Genomic DNA, 18,380 nt, shown 5'->3' on the forward strand with positions numbered 1-18,380 from the left:
GCCAGCATGTGCCTTGTATACCATTTGTTTGGGAAGGAAACACTGCCTTATTATGTTGATTGGAGCCAAAATTCTACTTAGTTATGTTGTTTTTTTGGGGGGGGGGCATTCGGATGCATGCTGCCTATTTGTTACGTGCAGGACATACTTGCTTAATTATAATCTAAGAAGTGGTTGTTGTTGAAAATGTGCACTTTATTATATCTCATACTGCTGTCTATGTGATAATTGGGGGCTTTATTTTTTATTCAAGGACAGAGAGGGTTCATCCAAACGTTTTGCTGGGCTTTGAGATACACCACAGCTAGGTTCATGTACATTTGGCTCTGCCCATATCCTGTCATGACCCCACCCACTTTGACAGCACTCTAACAAGACGCACAATCGCCTCATTTTTGGCGCCCTTGTCTAAGACAATAGTGAAGGCAAAAAAATGGCTACAGACAAGTGTCAAGTCTTTATTTTATTTTTTTATAAAAAAAACAAAAAAGGAACAAAGACATCTGTATTTCTCTTCCGTTCATTTTAGGCTTCCTTTAGGAAATTATTCAACTTTGAAATAAACATCAATATACAAAAGAGGTACAGATTATTTTTTTTATTAAACACAGCTTACATTAAAATGCATCTTGTGCGGAATCATTTTATTCCCATTATTAACACATGAACACTTGGCACTCACAGACAAAATGTAGAAATTGTGCTTTAAATTAAATTATTTAACACTTTATACAGAGCAACCTAACCCATGCTGCCAGTACCTTCTTCACTGCCAAAGGAACTTTTTAAAGTGGGCCATATGTAGCATGTTAAGGTAAATTCTAAGAGGTAGCAGGTTTAGAGGTATACATACGATGGACCACGTTAACCTCCGTCCCCTCTTTCCCACTCACTATCCATTAACAATAGATTAGGTTGTATTCAGCCAACTGCTGAAGTATATATACAGTACTGGACCTGGCAGCTGGGTCTGAGTGTGCTTTTCACATAGGTTTTACCAATGAAAAGTGCTGCTTCATAGTAAGAACATACTAAAGAAATACAGTAAGGCAAAGTAGACAGTATTTCAAGTACATAAAAGGGGTTGAGTCTCTGTAAAACTGAAGCATGCCAGGAGAACTTTGACACTCGAGGGTTGGGCTCTATTTGCCTAATGCTCTCTATTTACTCTCGTTACTGTAGCGTACTTTTCATTTTGCCTTGTTATTCTCTCAAGGAGCAGAAAAACTACATGGTCTTGGATGGCGCCATCATTTATCATCATTTCTGTAATAACTTATGGGTTATAGAGGTAGTGCTTGGTCACATAGATAGATAACAGCATCGTAAGGTTTTCCTTGTCATGAGAAACCAGGTGCTTCTTTCTGAGGACGTAAATGACAAAATGTCTTCAATATCCGTTTTCTTACCCCTGGCATGAGATGCGTTCTAGGGGTCAATATGGTCACCTATTCCGAGCAAAACTTCTTCTTCCACTCCACATCTTCACCACGAGATCACTGCAAGGTCAGAGGTCATGAGAGCTTGTCCATTTTTTTTAAACAGATCTGGTCAGAGATAGCAGAGCTACTGTAGACAGACTTAGTGGTCTTAATTGTCAAAACACTCTTTGAAAGTAAGTGAGTGTCCCATACCTTAAATGAACAGAGTGGAGACACGCTGGTATAAAAGGGGTAGTAGGAGGAAAGATGGGTAAGTGAATAATGAAAAGGTTACGGAAGGCTAGTGGCTCGGCCCTTGATTGCCAGTACACGTCTTGGGAGACACGGAGTAAGACCAGGAACATAGACCCAAAGCTTGACCCGGCAGTCACTGAGAGAAGGAGGGGGGAGGGATATATATATATAGGACAGTATTTGTACAGGTTAAAGGAGGGAAATAGTGAGTAGGGATGGGGAGGAAAAAACAAAGCACAGAAAGGAAAGAAGGTCAGTGGAAGTAAAGGCATGTTAGTGATAACGAGAATAATCTGAAATGCAGAAAGCAGAGATGGAAAGAAAATACATCAAAAATAGATCCATGCACACACACATTAGAGAATGAATGGGACAGATACGAATGTGAAGCATGGTAATGTTTCTCCCTTAGCTCTTGCTACAACCCTAGCATTGCTTTCAGTGTCTCCCTTCCTTACCTGGAAGCAGTAAAGACGTGACGACTGTTGGCACACATGGCATTGATTGGACTCTCGTGACCTTTAATCTCCCCAATAGGTGAGAAATTCTCCATGTTCCAAACTTTAAGAGTGCCACTACGACAACCACTGAGCATCATGGGACGTCCTGGAACGAAGCCCAGAGCGCAGACCCAGTCTCTGTGTGCATTTGGGACTTGCTGTAAATATACCAGAAATTATTTTCTTGTCATTATCAGGATTAGGAAGTCATAGACTGAAAAATACACACATTTGTGTAACACAGTTGATCTGAATATAAATTTGCCTTATTAAATCAGAAGGCATTGTATACGAGCAAGATGAACTCCCATGATGCATAACTTCTGCTCAGTGAGTGAATATGCAAATTAAAGCCAGGTCAGCCCATGCCTTTCATTGATGCAGCCTAACTTAAAGCAGAACTGTAGATAGGTATCAAACACACTGTTTCACTTACCTGGGGTTTCTGCAAGCCTCCAGCAGCCGTCCTGTCCCGCGCCGGTCCTCCTTGAGCCTCCGTTCTCTCTCTCCATTCCGTTACTTGTAAGTTGAGGCCAGCGCAGCCCTGCCAAGCTTGTCTTTGCGTTCCCCTCTGCAATAGCACTATTGCAGAGGGGAATGCGAAAAAACGATAGCCGCGCAGGCGCAGTGGCCCAACAGCGAAACCAAAAGTAGCTGGCGGCGGTAGAATGGAAGATCAAGGAGGACTGGCGTGGGACAGGTGGCTCTATATGCTTGACTTTTAGGGGACACAAAGGAATGATTTGCATATTCACTCACTGAACAGAAGATCATGAGAGTCATTTGTTGATTACATAAAGCTGAATAACTTGTAAATAACTCATGAAAGAATAAAGTTACGTTAAAACAAAGCACACCATTGTTTTTCTTGTGAAATTCCCAAAACGTTTGATGTGTCACATGACCCTCTTCCTATTGAAAAAACAAAAGTTGGATTCAAAATGGCCGACTTCAAAATGGCCGCCATAGTCACAACCAATCTTGAAAAGTTTCCCCCTCACATATACTAATGTGCCACAAACAGGAAGTTAATATCACCAACCATTCCCATTTTATTAAGGTGTATCCATATAAATGGCCCACCCTGTACAAATATCTTTTTGGGTAAAGGCAAATATATATTTATTACATAGCTCTGTGTGTGTGTGTCTGGGGAGAGGGGTTTCTTTCTTACTAACAAGGTTCTCTTTAAAGTGAATCTGAAGCTAAAAAACAAAATTAAAAAACAAACACATACTTACCTAATGAGAGGGAAGGCTCTGGGTCCTATAGAGCCTTCCCGTTCCTCCCCTCGTTCCCCCGCAGGCTCCTCCATTAAATCTCCCGCTTCGGAGGCTCTTTAGAACCCATAGCCTTCCCCCACCATTGCCTTGGGCAGACCCCTGAAACATATCTGCCAAGAGCTTGTTGGATATGTTATTGCGGCCATGCTCCTCACCGTGTATAAGAATAGTCTTTCGTATCTGAGAATTGGTTTATTGCTATAACTGGTGTGAAGTGACTACTTGCACACTGCCAGCCAGTCTGGTAACAGTCCACTTGTCTCCCAGTATGCCTGTCCTGTCCTGCCCGATACTGTGCCTGAGAAGGCTGAGTGAAGATGCCAATCATTTTATAGACCAAAATCTTTAAAGTGAACCCAAGTCGGGTGGTAATAAAAAAATATAGATACTTACCTAAGAAGATGAAATCTCTAAATCCTCCAGAGGCTTCCCGTGTCCTCTTCGAGACCACCGCATTGCCCAGGACCCTCTAGAAGTCCACAGCCATACTCTGTGTACAAACATGGCCGTACTGTGCCGACGTGAGTATGGCTGCACCTGCGGTGGTCAAGTGGCTTTAGTTAACTACGTAGTTATGGCCGTACCCACGCAGGCACAGTATGGCCACGCTCATACACTGTGAGGAGCATGGCCACAATAACATATCTAACAAGCTCTTGACAGATATGTTTTAGGGGTCCGCCCACAGCAACGATGGTCTACAGATGTATTGGGAAGCCTCTCCATCTTCTTAGGCAAGTAGATAAAATTCTTTATTTCAATCCGCCTCAGGTACACTTTACAGAAAATAACTATTTTTAAATATTCTAATTAGGGGGATGGATCTGGCTATGTGTACATACTAATGCAGTAAACCATATAAAGTGGATTCCGATTATTTCCTACGTATCTAAAGAGTTTATTTATAAGTCAGCACGCCTTCAAGATATAAAGTCCATAAAATGATTTATTCCTGATGGCCAGATATCCCATGTTACATCACAGGACTGTTTTAAGGCCACACAGGTTCCCCTTTCTCACAGAATTTAGTAAAACAAACAGTTTATGATAAGCTGGGTACACATGTACATTGAATTTTTTTAGATCCCCATCAAATCATTGAATTCAAGTATTTGAACGACTTCCATGGCCATAGGTGTATATAATAAAGCTCCCAGGCATTCACACTGCTTTCTCAAACATCTGTGAAAGAATGGGTCGCTCTAAAGGCGCGTGCACACGCCATATTTCCGCAAACAACGGGTCCACCAGACCCTCCTGCTGGGCGGATGTTCTGCAGACAGTAGGACGTGTGTACGCGCTGTCGGCAGACTGATAAGGCTGTTTCTGAACAGATCGTCTGCTCCCCCGGCCTGCAGCAATACATTACCTCTCCGCTGGCAGGAGTCCCTGGTCCGTGCTGACACTTTCGCCGGCCTGCCTGTCTCCTCTTTACTTCCTGTCCCGTCCTGTGAAGAGCCGAAGTACAAACAGTAGAGGGCGTTCTACTGTTTGAACTTCGGCTTGTCACAGGGGGAGACAGGAAGTAAAGAGAAGACAGGCCAGCCGGATGACTTGCTGCCGCTATGCTGTGTCGGTTGTCGCTGAATCGGATGCCGCTAACGACGCGCTCCTGTCCCGTCCCGACCAGCCCACAATCAGATTGACTGAACCGATCAAACGGTCGGTCAACATTTGCGTGATCAATTTCACAGCAGATCGATCACAGTGATTAAATCTGCTGTATATCGATGGGAAATCGACGTAGTGTATGGGTAGCTTACGATTTGTTTTTTTTTCAGGACAAATAGGACTTTCTTTTGATATCATTTAATTATAATAAATCTGTAATTTGCTTGTGTTTTATAGAGATAATATGCTTAAAATGGAAAAATAATGAATTTTTCAACCAAAAATATGTAAAAAATCTCAAACTGCAGCAGTAAAACTTTCAGAAACTGATTATTCCATATGTTGCCTGTGCAGAGCAGTCAAAGTTATGTAGATTATTTATGGTTTAGGTACACTGCAGGGGCACTTAATAGAGGTGGAAATTAGGATTTTAAGAGAGAAAAAGTAATAATTATGCAATCCTAGTGATCAGGAGCCAATCAAAATTACTCCTCATTCATTCTAGACGGTGTCAGCTGTCAAAGTACACAAGAATGCTGGAGTAAAAATCTACAATGTGTCAGAAACTAGCATTTATAGACAGTCCTGAAATAGAGGAGGCAGTGGTGGACTTACCTCCTCCAAGCAGACACAAGATATTATTGCTATTATTCAAGAAAAAATGTATTTACATACTCCAAGGTGCTGTGCAATGCGTTTCGCAGGTATATCCCGCTTCATCAGGCTATAAATGGAGCATATATCTATGCAGGTCTAGTTCAAAGCAAAGCGCCTCTGTAAGCTTTGAACCAGATCTGCATAGTTATATGATCCCTATATAGCCTGATGAAGCGGGATATACCTGCAAAATGCAATGCACAGCACCTTGGAGTATGTAAATAAAAAAAAAAGATTAAATAATGGCAGTAGTGGACTTACCTTGGCAGAGGTAAGTTCACAATTTCCTCCTCTATTTTAACAATGTTAGCAATTTTTACCCTCCTGGCGCCTTTGTCTGCTTGCACGTTACCTGATTCCACCCTTGGTGGAGGGGTGCTAACCCCCTTTTTCTTCCAATCTACAGAGAACGACTTCTTAATCCTGAGTGGGGGACAGGTCTAATCTCCTCACCTGCTTTTACAGTGGTTGCCTGGATGGTAACCCAGGTTTGTGAGTATTATTATATACTTGTTCTATCATATCCAACTACCGGTACATACTTTACTACACTATATTGCGCTCCTGGTGTCCCATTTTTGTGCAACTTTCTGCAGAGTCAGTAGTTTCCCTTTAAATAGCCTTCAGATTAGCTGAAAAACAGTGTGTAGAGAGCTTCATGAACTGAGTTTCCATGGCCGAGCTGCTGCATCTAAGCATACAGTACATCACCAAGTGCAATGCAAATCGATGGATGCAGTTGTGTATAGCACACCACTGTACTCTAGAGCCTAAGTTCTCAACACATGACATGGTGTGTGTATCTGAAGGGGTACTTGAGTTGTTGAAGTCAATATATTTTAGTAAGTTTTGCAATTAAAAAAATGATCCATCATATGCAAAAATACCATAAGTACACTTAAGTCTTTTAGTTATCCAACAGCATAAATGAGTATTTGGAAAATACTCCAACACAATTATGAAGTGTTTCTACCAAATATTATAGGAGTCAAGGGGTACTGAAATGAGGTTATCCACAATATGGGGTACTGTATAAACACTGTATCTCACATCTCACACTTCTCTGTCTGGCAATCCAAAGGACGAGTCTGGGTGTGGCAGATGCCAGGAGAATGGGGTTTGCCTGGCTGCATTGTGCTAAATGTAAAGCTTGGTGGGGAGGGTATTATGATCTGGGATTGTTTTTCAGAGGTTAGTATCGGCCCCTTATTCCAGTGAGTGTTTTAGGATAACACATTTTGGACAATTTCATATGCCCAACTTTGTGGGAGAACACCTTTGGGATGAATCAAAATGGAAACAGTGAGCCAAGCCTTCTTGTCTGACATCAGTTCCTGGCCTCACAAATGCTCTTCAGAAAGAATGGTCAAAAATTCACATACTCGTTGTTAAATAGCCGTACTGGACAGATAAAGCGGTTATAGCTGCAAAGTGTGGGCCAACTCCAGATTAACATTTATAGCTTAAGAATGGGATGGCATTAAGATTCCTGTGTCTGTAACAGTAGGCATCCCAGTACCTTTGCAATATAGTGTATACTGAGCTGGAGGCATTCAGTTTTCTTGGTGTCTATACTATCTATGGGGATATTAACAACAACAACAAAAAATGTTTGTGGGGCTTCAGTACACATTTCATATCAGAGGCAATTGCACACAGACACAGGCTGCTTTTCAGTGGCCTTTTTAACACAGAAAGACTTGACTGGTAAGTGCACACACCAGTGCTCCCATACTGACATGATGCCTATTGTACAGTAAATATCTATGTATAGATAGTGAGGAGGAAACAGGGAGACTCCAGAACAAACCTGTATGAGCTCGTGCCGCTGTAAGTCCCACTTCTTGATGCCATTGTCTCGCGATCCACTGCAGAAGACATTATCCTGTACAGCTAAGCACTCAATGCCATCATAATGAGGCGGCTCCAAGTTATAGGTGGGGGGAATGCTGCCTCCCCATCCAGAGTGCAATTCAAACATCTAAAAATGGAGGGGAAAAAATAAATAATCAGACTTCTGTACAAAAGTGCTAAACTGTTACAAGAGTTAAAATATGTATCAAATGGGATGTACATGTTAAATGCAAATAAACGTGTAAAAAAGGGCACTCCATACTACTTTTATACAACTTCAATGTGTTTAGTAAAGGTTAATATTATAAACAGAATTGCATGTTTTTGTCTGCATTACTTCTTATACCTGTGTTTGTTGAATCCTACTTACAGTATAGGCGAGCCCAAAGTGAAAGGAATGAGGAAGATGCGATTTGTTTTTACTTTTAAAAGAATGCCAGTGGCGTCTTGCAGATTTATTTGTCTGCAGTAGTGTCTAAATCACAAATCTGAAATAAGCATGCAGCTAATCTAGTCAGTCTTCAGTCAAAACATCTGATCTGCATGTTCAGGCCCTATGGTTTATGTAATAGAGGCAGGGAATTAGAAGTATAGCCAAGTAATTTTAATTTACTTAAAAGAAAATAAATGTCAGAACAGCACAGTTGAGCTTGTTCTATCTACCAGTATGCACTCTAATACTGACTATGTTCATATGACTGGTTGGGCCTCTGAGGAAGTGGCTTTAGACTGCAAAACAGTCAGGCATAACTGTAAGCAACAGGAATAACTCCGAAAATCATGATCAATCAATGATTGGCCAATGTTACCACTTTCGTGTAGTATGACACCTTATATTACATGGAGGTGGTAAAATTGGTCAATCAAAATTGAATGTGTGTATGCACCCTAAAGCCTGGTACACACTTTAAATTATGATTGGCCAATAGCTGACCAATTTTACCACCTCCATGTAGTATGAAGGTCAAAAGATTTTGAATAATATGAGCATATTTTGTAGGTAAACACTCATACTACATGGAAGTGGTAAAATTGGTCAGTGATTTGCCAATCATAATTTAAAGTGTGTATATTGTGCTACACTTACTAATTAAAAAAGTAAAAACTAGAATGTACTCTTCTATACAGTTTGGAAACATTCACATGTGAAGGGATGACAGAGATTCTGAATTTGTTTTAGACGCCCGGCCCTATGCAGATACACCTAAATATCATACATGGAGAATTTACTTTAAATCACACAATGTTCTGCAATTGAATTTTCTCTGTCTTCTTAAATAATAAATCAGATGATCTCTCTCCATAGCATGTGAAAATATGTGTAATGCAGTCTATGTATGTTCAGCTAAAGATGGCATGTTACAGTGACAGAATATTCTGAATGTAGAAGCTATACTTTACACCCACTTGGTACACCAACGGATGGGATGAAGGATTAAAAATGCAAATGGGGAGAAAATGAGTAACCTTCACATAATGATCTTTGGATCCGGTGATAACTAGGTCTCGCCCATTCGGTGCGTTGCTGACTGTCAGACACATGACAGGTGCCATGTGGCCCGTTAGTTTCCCAATGAGCTGAAACCTGCAGTGGTATGAAAAAAGAAGCTGCACTAAGGCAGGTGTAAAATACTGCCAAATCGTGTATTGCAATGCTCTCTATAGGAAAGAGAGTTTACCAATTCTCCAAATACATCATTTGTATCATATTTGTATTACATCATAGTTCATCGATAACATTCACATGTCTAGTACACACTAAGTGAACATTTAAAACAAGCCATATAATGACACAACCTATATTTTTTTTAAAGGTACATATAAATTCTTGAAAATACACATAGTTACATAATAATAATGAAAATTGCCATAGCAGCACACAAACACCATAGGCCATAACTTTTTCTCCTGATTTTTCTCCTAGGATATAATTTTTCATCTTCTTTTTAAAATAGCTTTCCAGCAATTTGCAATCAAAAAGGTACCAAAAAGCAGGCGAAAAAGTAGTATCAAAATCATTTTAAGCGTTTTCTTTATTACTGGTTGTTTAAAGAGAATCTGTACTCTAATATTCTTACAATAAAAAGCATACCATTCTCTTCATTATGTTCTCCTGGGCCCCTCTGTGCTGTTTCTGCCACTCTCTGCTGCAATCCTGGCTTGTAACCACTTCACCACTGAGGGGTTTTACCCCCTGACCACCAGAGCAATTTTCACCTTTCAGCGCTCCTTCCATTCATTCGTCTATAACTTTATTATTACTTATCCCAATGAAATGAACTGTATCTTGTTTTTTTTGCCACCAATTAGGCTTTCTTTAGGTGGGACATTATGCCAAGAATTATTTTATTCTAAATGTGTTTTAGTGGGGAAATAGGAAAAAATGTGGGAAAAAATTATTATTTTTCAGTTTTCGGCCATTATAGTTTTTAAATAAAGCATGCTACTGTAATTAAAACCCATGAAATGTATTAACCCATTTGTCCCGGTTATAAAACCATTTAAATTATGTCCCTATCACAATGTTTGGCGACAATATTTTATTTGGAAATAAAGGTGCATTTTTTTCAGTTTTGCATCCATCCCTAATTACAAGCCCGCAGTTTATAAAGTAACAGTGTTATACCCTCTTGACATAAATATTTAAAAAGTTCAGTCCCTAAGGTAACTATTTATGCTTTTTTTTATTGTATTTTTTTTTTTTTTTAATTACAAAAAAAAAATAAAAATTGGGGAGTGTGGGAGGTAATGAGTTAATTTATTGTGTAAATCTAATGTTTGTGTATGTAAAATGCTTTTAGGGTGTAGTTTACTATTTGGCCACAAAATGGCCACAGAGTGTTTGTTTACATGCGACCTGTAAGCGTCCGGAAGGACGCTTACAGGAAGCAGTAGGAGGCTGGGAGACGCACAATGATCTCGCTGTTTCTGAAAGAAGCAGCAGATCATTGCGGGGGCTAGATCAACGAACGGGAATGGATTTTCCCGTTCATTGATCTCCGGGCGAGCGGGCGGCGGCGTGCACGAGCGGCGGGTGCGCGCGCACGAGCGGCGGGAGCGCGGACAGCGGCGGTAGCGCGGAAGGTACGGATTTCTCCGTCCCTGGTTTTTTAGGAGGGAAAAAAGGGGCGGAGAAATTCGTACCGCTGGTGGTAAAGTGGTTAATTAACAGTTTTAGGCAGTGTTTACAAACAAACTAACCAGCTTGTGATAGGCTCACATAAACAGAGTGTGTGAGTCATACAGAGCCTGCAGGGGGCCTGCAGAGGGTGTGTATCGCTTCTATCCAATCACAAGCAGCCCTGCACATTCCACACATTCAAGCCTTAGCCCAACAGACGTGACAGAGGAAAGGAGATAAGATTTTTTACAGAGACAGTGCAATTAGGAAAGGCTGCAGTAAGCCAGAGCACATTAGAACAGGCATAGGAACTTATAGGATAGAAGAACTAAGGCTGAAACATTTGTTACAGAGTCTCTTTAACCCTCCTGGCGGTTTGCTAAAAAATCGCCAGGGGGCAGCAAATCTTTTTTTTAAATTTTTTTTTTTTTTTCATGTAGCGAGACAAAGTCTCGCTACATGATAGCCGCTGCTCAGCGGCATCCCCCCAGCCCCTCCAATCGCCGCCGGCGATCGGCGATCAGGAGATCCCGTTCAAAGAACGGGATCTCCTGGAGGGCTTCCCCCGTCGCCATGGCGACGGGGCGGGATGACGTCACCGACGTCAACGACGTCATAGGGGATTCCGATCCACCCCATAGAGCTGCCTGGCACTGATTGGCCAGGCAGCGCACGGGGTCTGGGGGGGGGGGGGGGCGGCTGCGGCGCGACGGATAGCGGCGGATTGGCGGCGATTGGGCACTGCACGCAGCTAGCAAAGTGCTAGCTGCGTGCAGCAAAAAAAAAATTATGCAAATCGGCCCAGCGGGGCCTGAGCGGTGCCTTCCGGCGGCATAGCCCGAGCTCAGCTCGGGCTTACCGCCAGGAAGGTTAAAGGGATATTTTATTGACATGTTTAAAAATATCACCTAGGAGAAAACTCAGGTGAAAAAGTTAATTGCATATTGGCCCATCTGTCTTAAAGTTTAGCTAAACTAAAAATGAACAAAGCAAGTTCAAATAGAAAGGATGACAAATGAATATAAACAGTGTAAAGATCAAAAGGAGGGAGCAGAATACCCTTTTCATGGGCCAAGTGGGCCCAGAAATACATTACGACTTGCCTTCTCTCTTCCTGTATTCAGCTGCTGGGTATGTCACCAGGCATGACCATGTGACCCCCAAAGTAGAAAAGAGCATAGATAACAGTCTACATTTCCCAACATCCCTTACAGCTTGAACCAGGCATCTACATGAGGAGATGGGACTTTTTAATTCACAGGAAGTAGGTGTGAGCAACTTTAAAGCTCTAATTCAGCCCTCCATCTTTATTGGACATGATAGTAAATGTGCATTAATTTACAATGCACAAATACTTGTATGGCCTATCCTGTAGCTCCATTTTATGTTGAGCCAACAGTGCAATTTCACTGGACAGATAGATATCTAAACTCCTCCTCTATCCCATCATCATCCTACATGATGTAGTGGGAGAGTGGCTGGGAAGTGGCACTAGCCAGTCTTTTCCTGTCAACACAGGTCAACTGACCTTGGTTATCTCCTTGGTTGCTTTGTATTTTGGAGTATGTGAATAAAATGTATCTGTTCAAAAATCGACAGTTTCATGTCTACTTCGGGGAGTTAAGTCCACCACTTCCTCCCTTGAAATTTTGAAGTTTTTAGCATATTTTATCCTGTTGGCGCCTCTGTTCTCCTTCTGCAATACCTGTGTCCACCCCTGGTGGAGGGGTCTATACCCTTATTCTTCTGATCTACAGAGAGCAACATCTTAATCCTGAGTGAGGATAGGTCTAATCTCCTCACCTCCCTTTACAGTGGTTGCCTATACAGTGACCCTGGTTTGTGAGTATATTGTTTACTTACTTTCATATACCCGTTCATTATACATACTACACTATATTGGGCTCTCTGTGTCCCTTTTTCTCTTTACATTGAGCTTGTGAGAGATTAATTCTGAGACTCTGCTGAGCTGTAGTGCTGGCCACAAACTACTAAGAATCTGCTGAGCTGCAGTGCTTGTCACAAAGAGTTAATCACTAAGCAGCACTTTGGCAGCACTTTGGCGAGGTGGGTGAGGCGCGGTAAACAGAGCTACACAAAATATTTGATAGTCTGAAATACAATATTTAAAGGGAACCTGAACCAAGTAAAGTTATTTAAAATAAACACATGCTGTACCTGCAAATGAATATTACATACTTACCTTGCTGACAGTTCCTCTCAGAAGCTAACCATTTTCTTCTAACAATGTTCCCTTCCAGTTCTGAAAAGATTTTGTCAGAACTGAAATATATCAGTTGCTGTCAGTTGTATATCAGTTGCTGTCAGTTAGAGCTGAAAGGACAACTGATGTGCAAGGTAATGGCCATGTTTCCCTATGGCTCAAGTGGCCAATATTACAGTTCAACAGTGTGCTAGGTAGCTGTTACATGGTCATTGCCATTTTGAATGGCAATCACAGTGGGCAAACAGGACGCAGGAGAGGAGAAAGAGATCGAGGCATAGACTACATGGGAGGTAAGTATGACCTGTGTATTTTTTTGTTTTACTTTTAAAGGACCACTATTGCGAAAAAATTTTAATTTAACCACTTCACCACTGAGGGGTTTTACCCCTTGAACACCAGAGCAATTTTCACCTTTCAGCGCTCCTTCCATTCATTCGTCTATAACTTTATTATTACTTATTGCAATAAAATTAACTATATCTTGTTTTTTTCGCCACCAATTAGGCTTTCTTTAGGTGGGACATTATGCCAAGAATTATTTTATTCTAAATGTGTTTTAATGGGAAAATAGGAAAAAATGTGGGAAAAAATTATTATTTTTCAGTTTTCGGCCATTATAGTTTTTAAATAATGCATGCTACTGTAATTAAAACCCATGAAATGTATTTGCTTATTTGTCCCGGTTATAAAACCGTTTAAATTATGTCCCAATCACAATGTTTGGCGCCAATATTTTATTTGGAAATAAAGGTGCATTTTTTTCAGTTTTGCATCCATCCCTAATTACAAGCCCATAGTTTATAAAGTAACAGTGTCATACCCTCTTGACATAAATATTTAAAAAGTTTAGTCCCTAAGGTAACTATTTATGTTTTTTTTTTATTGTATTTTTTTTTTTTTTTAATTACAAAAACAATTGGGGAGTGTGGGAGGTAATACGTTAATTTATTGTGTAAAACTAATGTATTTGTATATGTAAAATGCTTTAGGGTGTAGTTTTACTATTTGTACAGTGAGTTTGTTGTAATGCGACCATACAGGAAGCAGTATGAGGCTGGGAAAATCACAATGATCGCGCTGTTTCTCATAGAAGCAGCAGATCATTGCGGGGGATTAGATCAACGAACGGGAATGGATTTTCCCGTTCATTGATCTCCGGGCGAGCGGGCGGCGGCGCGGACAGCGGCGGTAGCGCGGAAGGTACGGATTTCTCCGTCCCTTGTTTTTTTATGGGGTGGAAAAAGGGACGGAGAAATCCGTACCGCGGGGTATAAAGTGGTTAAAGTACATGTAAACACAAATAAAAAGTTTTTTTTCTCCAAAAGTAAAATGAGCCATAAATTACTTTTCTCCTATGTTGCTGTAACTTACAGTAGGTAGAAGAAATCTGACAGAACCAACAGGTTTTGGACTAGCTCATCTCCTCATGGGGGATTCTCAGGGTTTTCTTTATTTTCAAAAGCACTTAGTGAATGGCAGTTGTTCCATCCAACTGCCCAAGCAGGAAGGCTGGCTAACATACAGTATTTGTATAAATCCTTTTCAGGGAGTGTCTTTATAAAGAATAAAGGCCATGCAGAGAATCCCCCATGGGAAGATGAGCTAGTCCAAAACCTGTCACTTCTGTCAGATTTCTACTACCTATTGTAAGTGACAGCAACATAGAAGAAAAGTAATTTATGGCTCATTTTACTCTGGAAGAAACTCACTTCTTTTCTTTTTATTTGCAAGTGTTTACATGTATTTTAAATTTTCCACTTTTTCGCAATAGTGGTCCTTTAATTTTCAGTTCAGGTTTTCTTTAAGACTTAAAAACATGATTGCTTCCAGAATGTTCCTTGTTTACTTTTGGAATTAGTTTGTCTATAAGGTAAATTATTTACTACTGTTCACCAAAAAAGGTAGAGTATTCTGAGTAGTAGAGATAGGTTTCCTTTTTTGCATGAAAAGCCATTGCCCAGTTAGGTGTTGATTAGTACTCTTGTTTGACATGTCTTTTCTATAGATAGCTAACCTATCAGCCTCTGCTTTGTGATAGTGCTCCATCCTATAGTGGCTACTAATCTGATCATGTGACTTTCCTAAAAGCAGCGGCTGTCAGGAAGTTTTCTTCTCAGCTGAGTGTGCGGTCAGTGCTGCTTGAAAGCTTATCTCCGCGGGGTTAATTCACAAACCCTATCTCATTATGAATTATTTCTTTATATTAAATCTTGGCTATATAGTAATTATTCAGCACTTTCCATAAACAAAATCGCATGAAATAAGTTGTATTTGATTATCTTCAGCTTTTCTTCTCTTATTTTTGCTACTTTTTAATTTTAGGTTCTTAAAATGTTTATATAGATAAACTGAAAAATAGATAAGGATAGATAATCCATGAGAAAAGGTTTGTGAATCAACAATCGTCGTGTGGTTTTAGGTTATCTTTCTGTCCCCCTTTCTTCCTTATCAGGGAGCAGGTTCCTCTCTTCCTAAACAGGGACAAGTCACAGCAATAAACACAATCTCTTGTACAGAGTGGGGAAGAGTTAGAACACCCAAAATGTTTTATTGCTGCTTCTCAACTATTGGCATCACCAGGGTTCATATTAAAACCATGGGACAGTAAGTGATGGAAAAATTCCACTACGCAAAGACAGCAGAGCGAACCTAAATGTGGTTCTTACCCCTTTACACTTTCCATTTTTGAGGAATGTTTCTGCACATGGAATGGTGGCTTCTGCACATGGAAGAGGGAGGTTACAATACATGGAAGATGGGCATGGCAGAACATTGTAAATCAGTGCAGGCGCTGCACATTAATGAGAGAAGCTGCTGTATAAGGCTGGAGGGCTGCACAAGAAAAGGGAGGTGCTATACGGGTAGGTGTCAAGAAATGATAAATCTGGCCCTATGTTTAAGGATACATTAATTTTGTTTACAAAAAATGCACCTGCTCAGCTCCCAGGCTCTCACTGCATTTCCAGCTGCTACATACAGCCTGGTTCCATCTGGGTTTAGTGCAATCTGGTTAATCTGCAGTTCTCCCTGGCTGCTCACAGAGCGCAGACCAAGACCTGAGCATGGGTCTCCGGACACCATCTGGCCCGATGACCTAATGGAGGACAAATAACCAACAACAACTGGTTAGCTCACATTAGGAACTGTAACAAATATACAACTTGGAAGTAAAACACTACACACTCACATTAGTGTTCGCACGCAGCGTGCATTGTCTCGGATATCCCAGACTCGCACACAAGAGGCAGATGCCGTCAGTACCAGTCCAGAGTTATGGCAATGCTTCAGTGACACCACATTGTGGGGGTGGCCACGGAGGGATCCAATCTCCTGACCAGTGACCAAGTTCCAAAGCTTACAGGTGCGGTCTGAGAAGGCAGCAAGAGAGGTACGCTTATACCAGATATTCTTACTTACATGGCCATTATAAAAAATGCAGTTTTCAGGTTATGCCAACATGAAAGCTACATGCACACACCATGTTCTTCGCCCTGCACAATCATTTATGGCTGACACTCTAATGTGAGGACAGGTGTCCCTTGATGCCTGAGGCCTCCCCTTCAGTGGTCCAATACGATATGGTAATGAGATAAATGGTGAATTAAGGGTGTCTTTACATTAGTCATTTCTGCACGCTGATCGACCTTCCAATCCGATAATTTTATTGAATTGGAGAAGAATCGGTGCAGCAACATGGATAACCCAACTGATCTGTCAATTGATTTCCGGACAAAATCGGGCATGGCAGAAAATCTTGGTCACAAGGGCTCGATCAGGTGCGCGGCGGTAACAGCGTTTCATTTCTCGACGATTAACAAGTGTGCAAAGTGTGAGTTCTATCCACTATACTGCCCTCTAGTCTTGTGGTCATGCACCTAAGTTTTGAAGACTAGCTGTTCTTAATATCACTGGATGTCGCTATAAATGTTTGCAGTGTGTGCAGAGGAAAAGCTTAGCTTGATTTTACAATACAGACTTCTCAAACCTGACCATAGTGAGTCCTCACCTTTTGATCCAGTGAACAGCAGCTCTTCTGTGGCATCTACACAAAGGACAGGCTTTGTATGACCCTCTGCTATGGCCACACATTGCAAAGGAGCTGTTCTGGCACTTTTTAGCCCTCCGAAAGGACTAATCACACCCCTGGATAGAAAAGAAGAGCAATGTTTTACTTCACTTCAAAGCTTCAGTGTTTGTAGCCTACAGTAGCAATAAAAAGTATGTGAGCCCTTTGGAATTGTATGTATTTTTGCACAAATTGGTCATAAAATGTGATCTGATCTTCATCTAAAGCTGGCCACTAACGGTCAAATTTCTAGCGAAAAATCGTTCGAGCGATTAGAAATTCTGATCGGATTGGTTGTAAATAATCTCTGTTGATGGGCACAATGAATTATGAACGATTATAAAAACAGTCGTCCGATTGGACTTTCGTTGAACCAAAATTTGGATTTTCTTGTTGGTTGTGATGGATAGGAAGCAAATATTGGTTCGTTGATGGTGTAGTGAACGCTTTCACTTCCAATCAGAATTTCTGATCGCTTAAACGATTTTTCGCTAGAAATTGGATTGTTAGCAGCCACCTTAAGTGACAACAATAGACAATCACAGTCTGCCTAAACTAATACCACATAAATCATTAAATGTTTTTATGTTTCTATTGAACACACCATGTAATCATTCACAGTGCAGATGGGAAAAAGTATGTGAAACCCTGGACTAATGACATCTCCAAGAGGTAATTGGACTGAGGTGTTAGGCAGCTGGAGTAAAAACAATGAGATGAGATTGTAGGTGTTAGGTACAGCTGATCTGCCCTATAAAAAACACACACCAGTTTTGGGTTTGCTTTTCCCAAGAAGCATTGTCTGATGTGAATGATGCCTCACACAAATGAACTCTCAGAAGACCTACGATTTGACTTGCATAAAGCTGGAAAGGGTTATAAAAGTATCTCCAAAAGCCTTGCTGTTCATCAGTCCACGGTAATACAAATTGTCTATAAATGGAGAAAGTTCAGCACTGCTGCTACTCTCCCAAGGAGTGGCTGTCCTGTAAAGATGACTGCAAGAGCACAGTGCAGAATGCTCAATGAGGTGAAGAAAATTCCTATAGTGTTAGCTAAAGACTTACCAAAGTCTTTGGCAAATGCTAACATCCCTTTTAGCAAATCGATGATACGTAAAACACTAAACAAGAGTGGAGTTCATGTGAGGATACCACATAGGAAGCTACTGCTGTCCCAAAAAAAATAATTGCTGCACGTTTAAAGTGTGCAAAAGAGCACCAAGATATTTCACAGCAGTACTGGCAAAATATTATTTGGACAGATGAAACCAAAGTTGAGTTGTTTGGAAGAAACACACAACACTATGGGCCTGATTCACAAACTGGTGATAACTCAGTTATCATGCCTAAAAGACTTTAGGCGTGATAACCTTTGCACCGCTG

At 40.9% G+C, this 18,380-nt stretch overlaps 1 protein-coding gene across 5 annotated transcripts in view; it reads right to left on the reverse strand.

The window, feature by feature from the left end:
- Positions 1-524: 524 nt before the first annotated feature.
- Positions 525-18,380, reverse strand: part of KIF21B (kinesin family member 21B) — a 101,078-nt gene continuing 83,222 nt past the window's right edge. For 2 of the 5 annotated variants that reach the window (XM_068269451.1, XM_068269450.1), the window contains 7 exons: positions 16,936-17,072; positions 16,117-16,297; positions 15,862-16,023; positions 9,049-9,166; positions 7,538-7,708; positions 2,135-2,334; positions 525-1,499 (listed from right to left, as the gene is read on the reverse strand). In XM_068269451.1, the coding sequence (XP_068125552.1) occupies positions 1,445-1,499; positions 2,135-2,334; positions 7,538-7,708; positions 9,049-9,166; positions 15,862-16,023; positions 16,117-16,297; positions 16,936-17,072 (1,024 nt within the window). In that variant the 3' untranslated portion in view covers positions 525-1,444. Of the gene's footprint in view, positions 1,813-2,134; positions 2,335-7,537; positions 7,709-9,048; positions 9,167-15,861; positions 16,024-16,116; positions 16,298-16,935; positions 17,073-18,380 lie in introns of those variants that run through there. The other 3 variants (XM_068269449.1, XM_068269448.1, XM_068269452.1) reach the window with 2 other exon arrangements.

This window comes from Hyperolius riggenbachi, chromosome 2 (genome assembly GCF_040937935.1).
Source record: "Hyperolius riggenbachi isolate aHypRig1 chromosome 2, aHypRig1.pri, whole genome shotgun sequence".
In the NCBI taxonomy this organism is placed as follows: Eukaryota; Metazoa; Chordata; class Amphibia; order Anura; family Hyperoliidae; genus Hyperolius; species Hyperolius riggenbachi.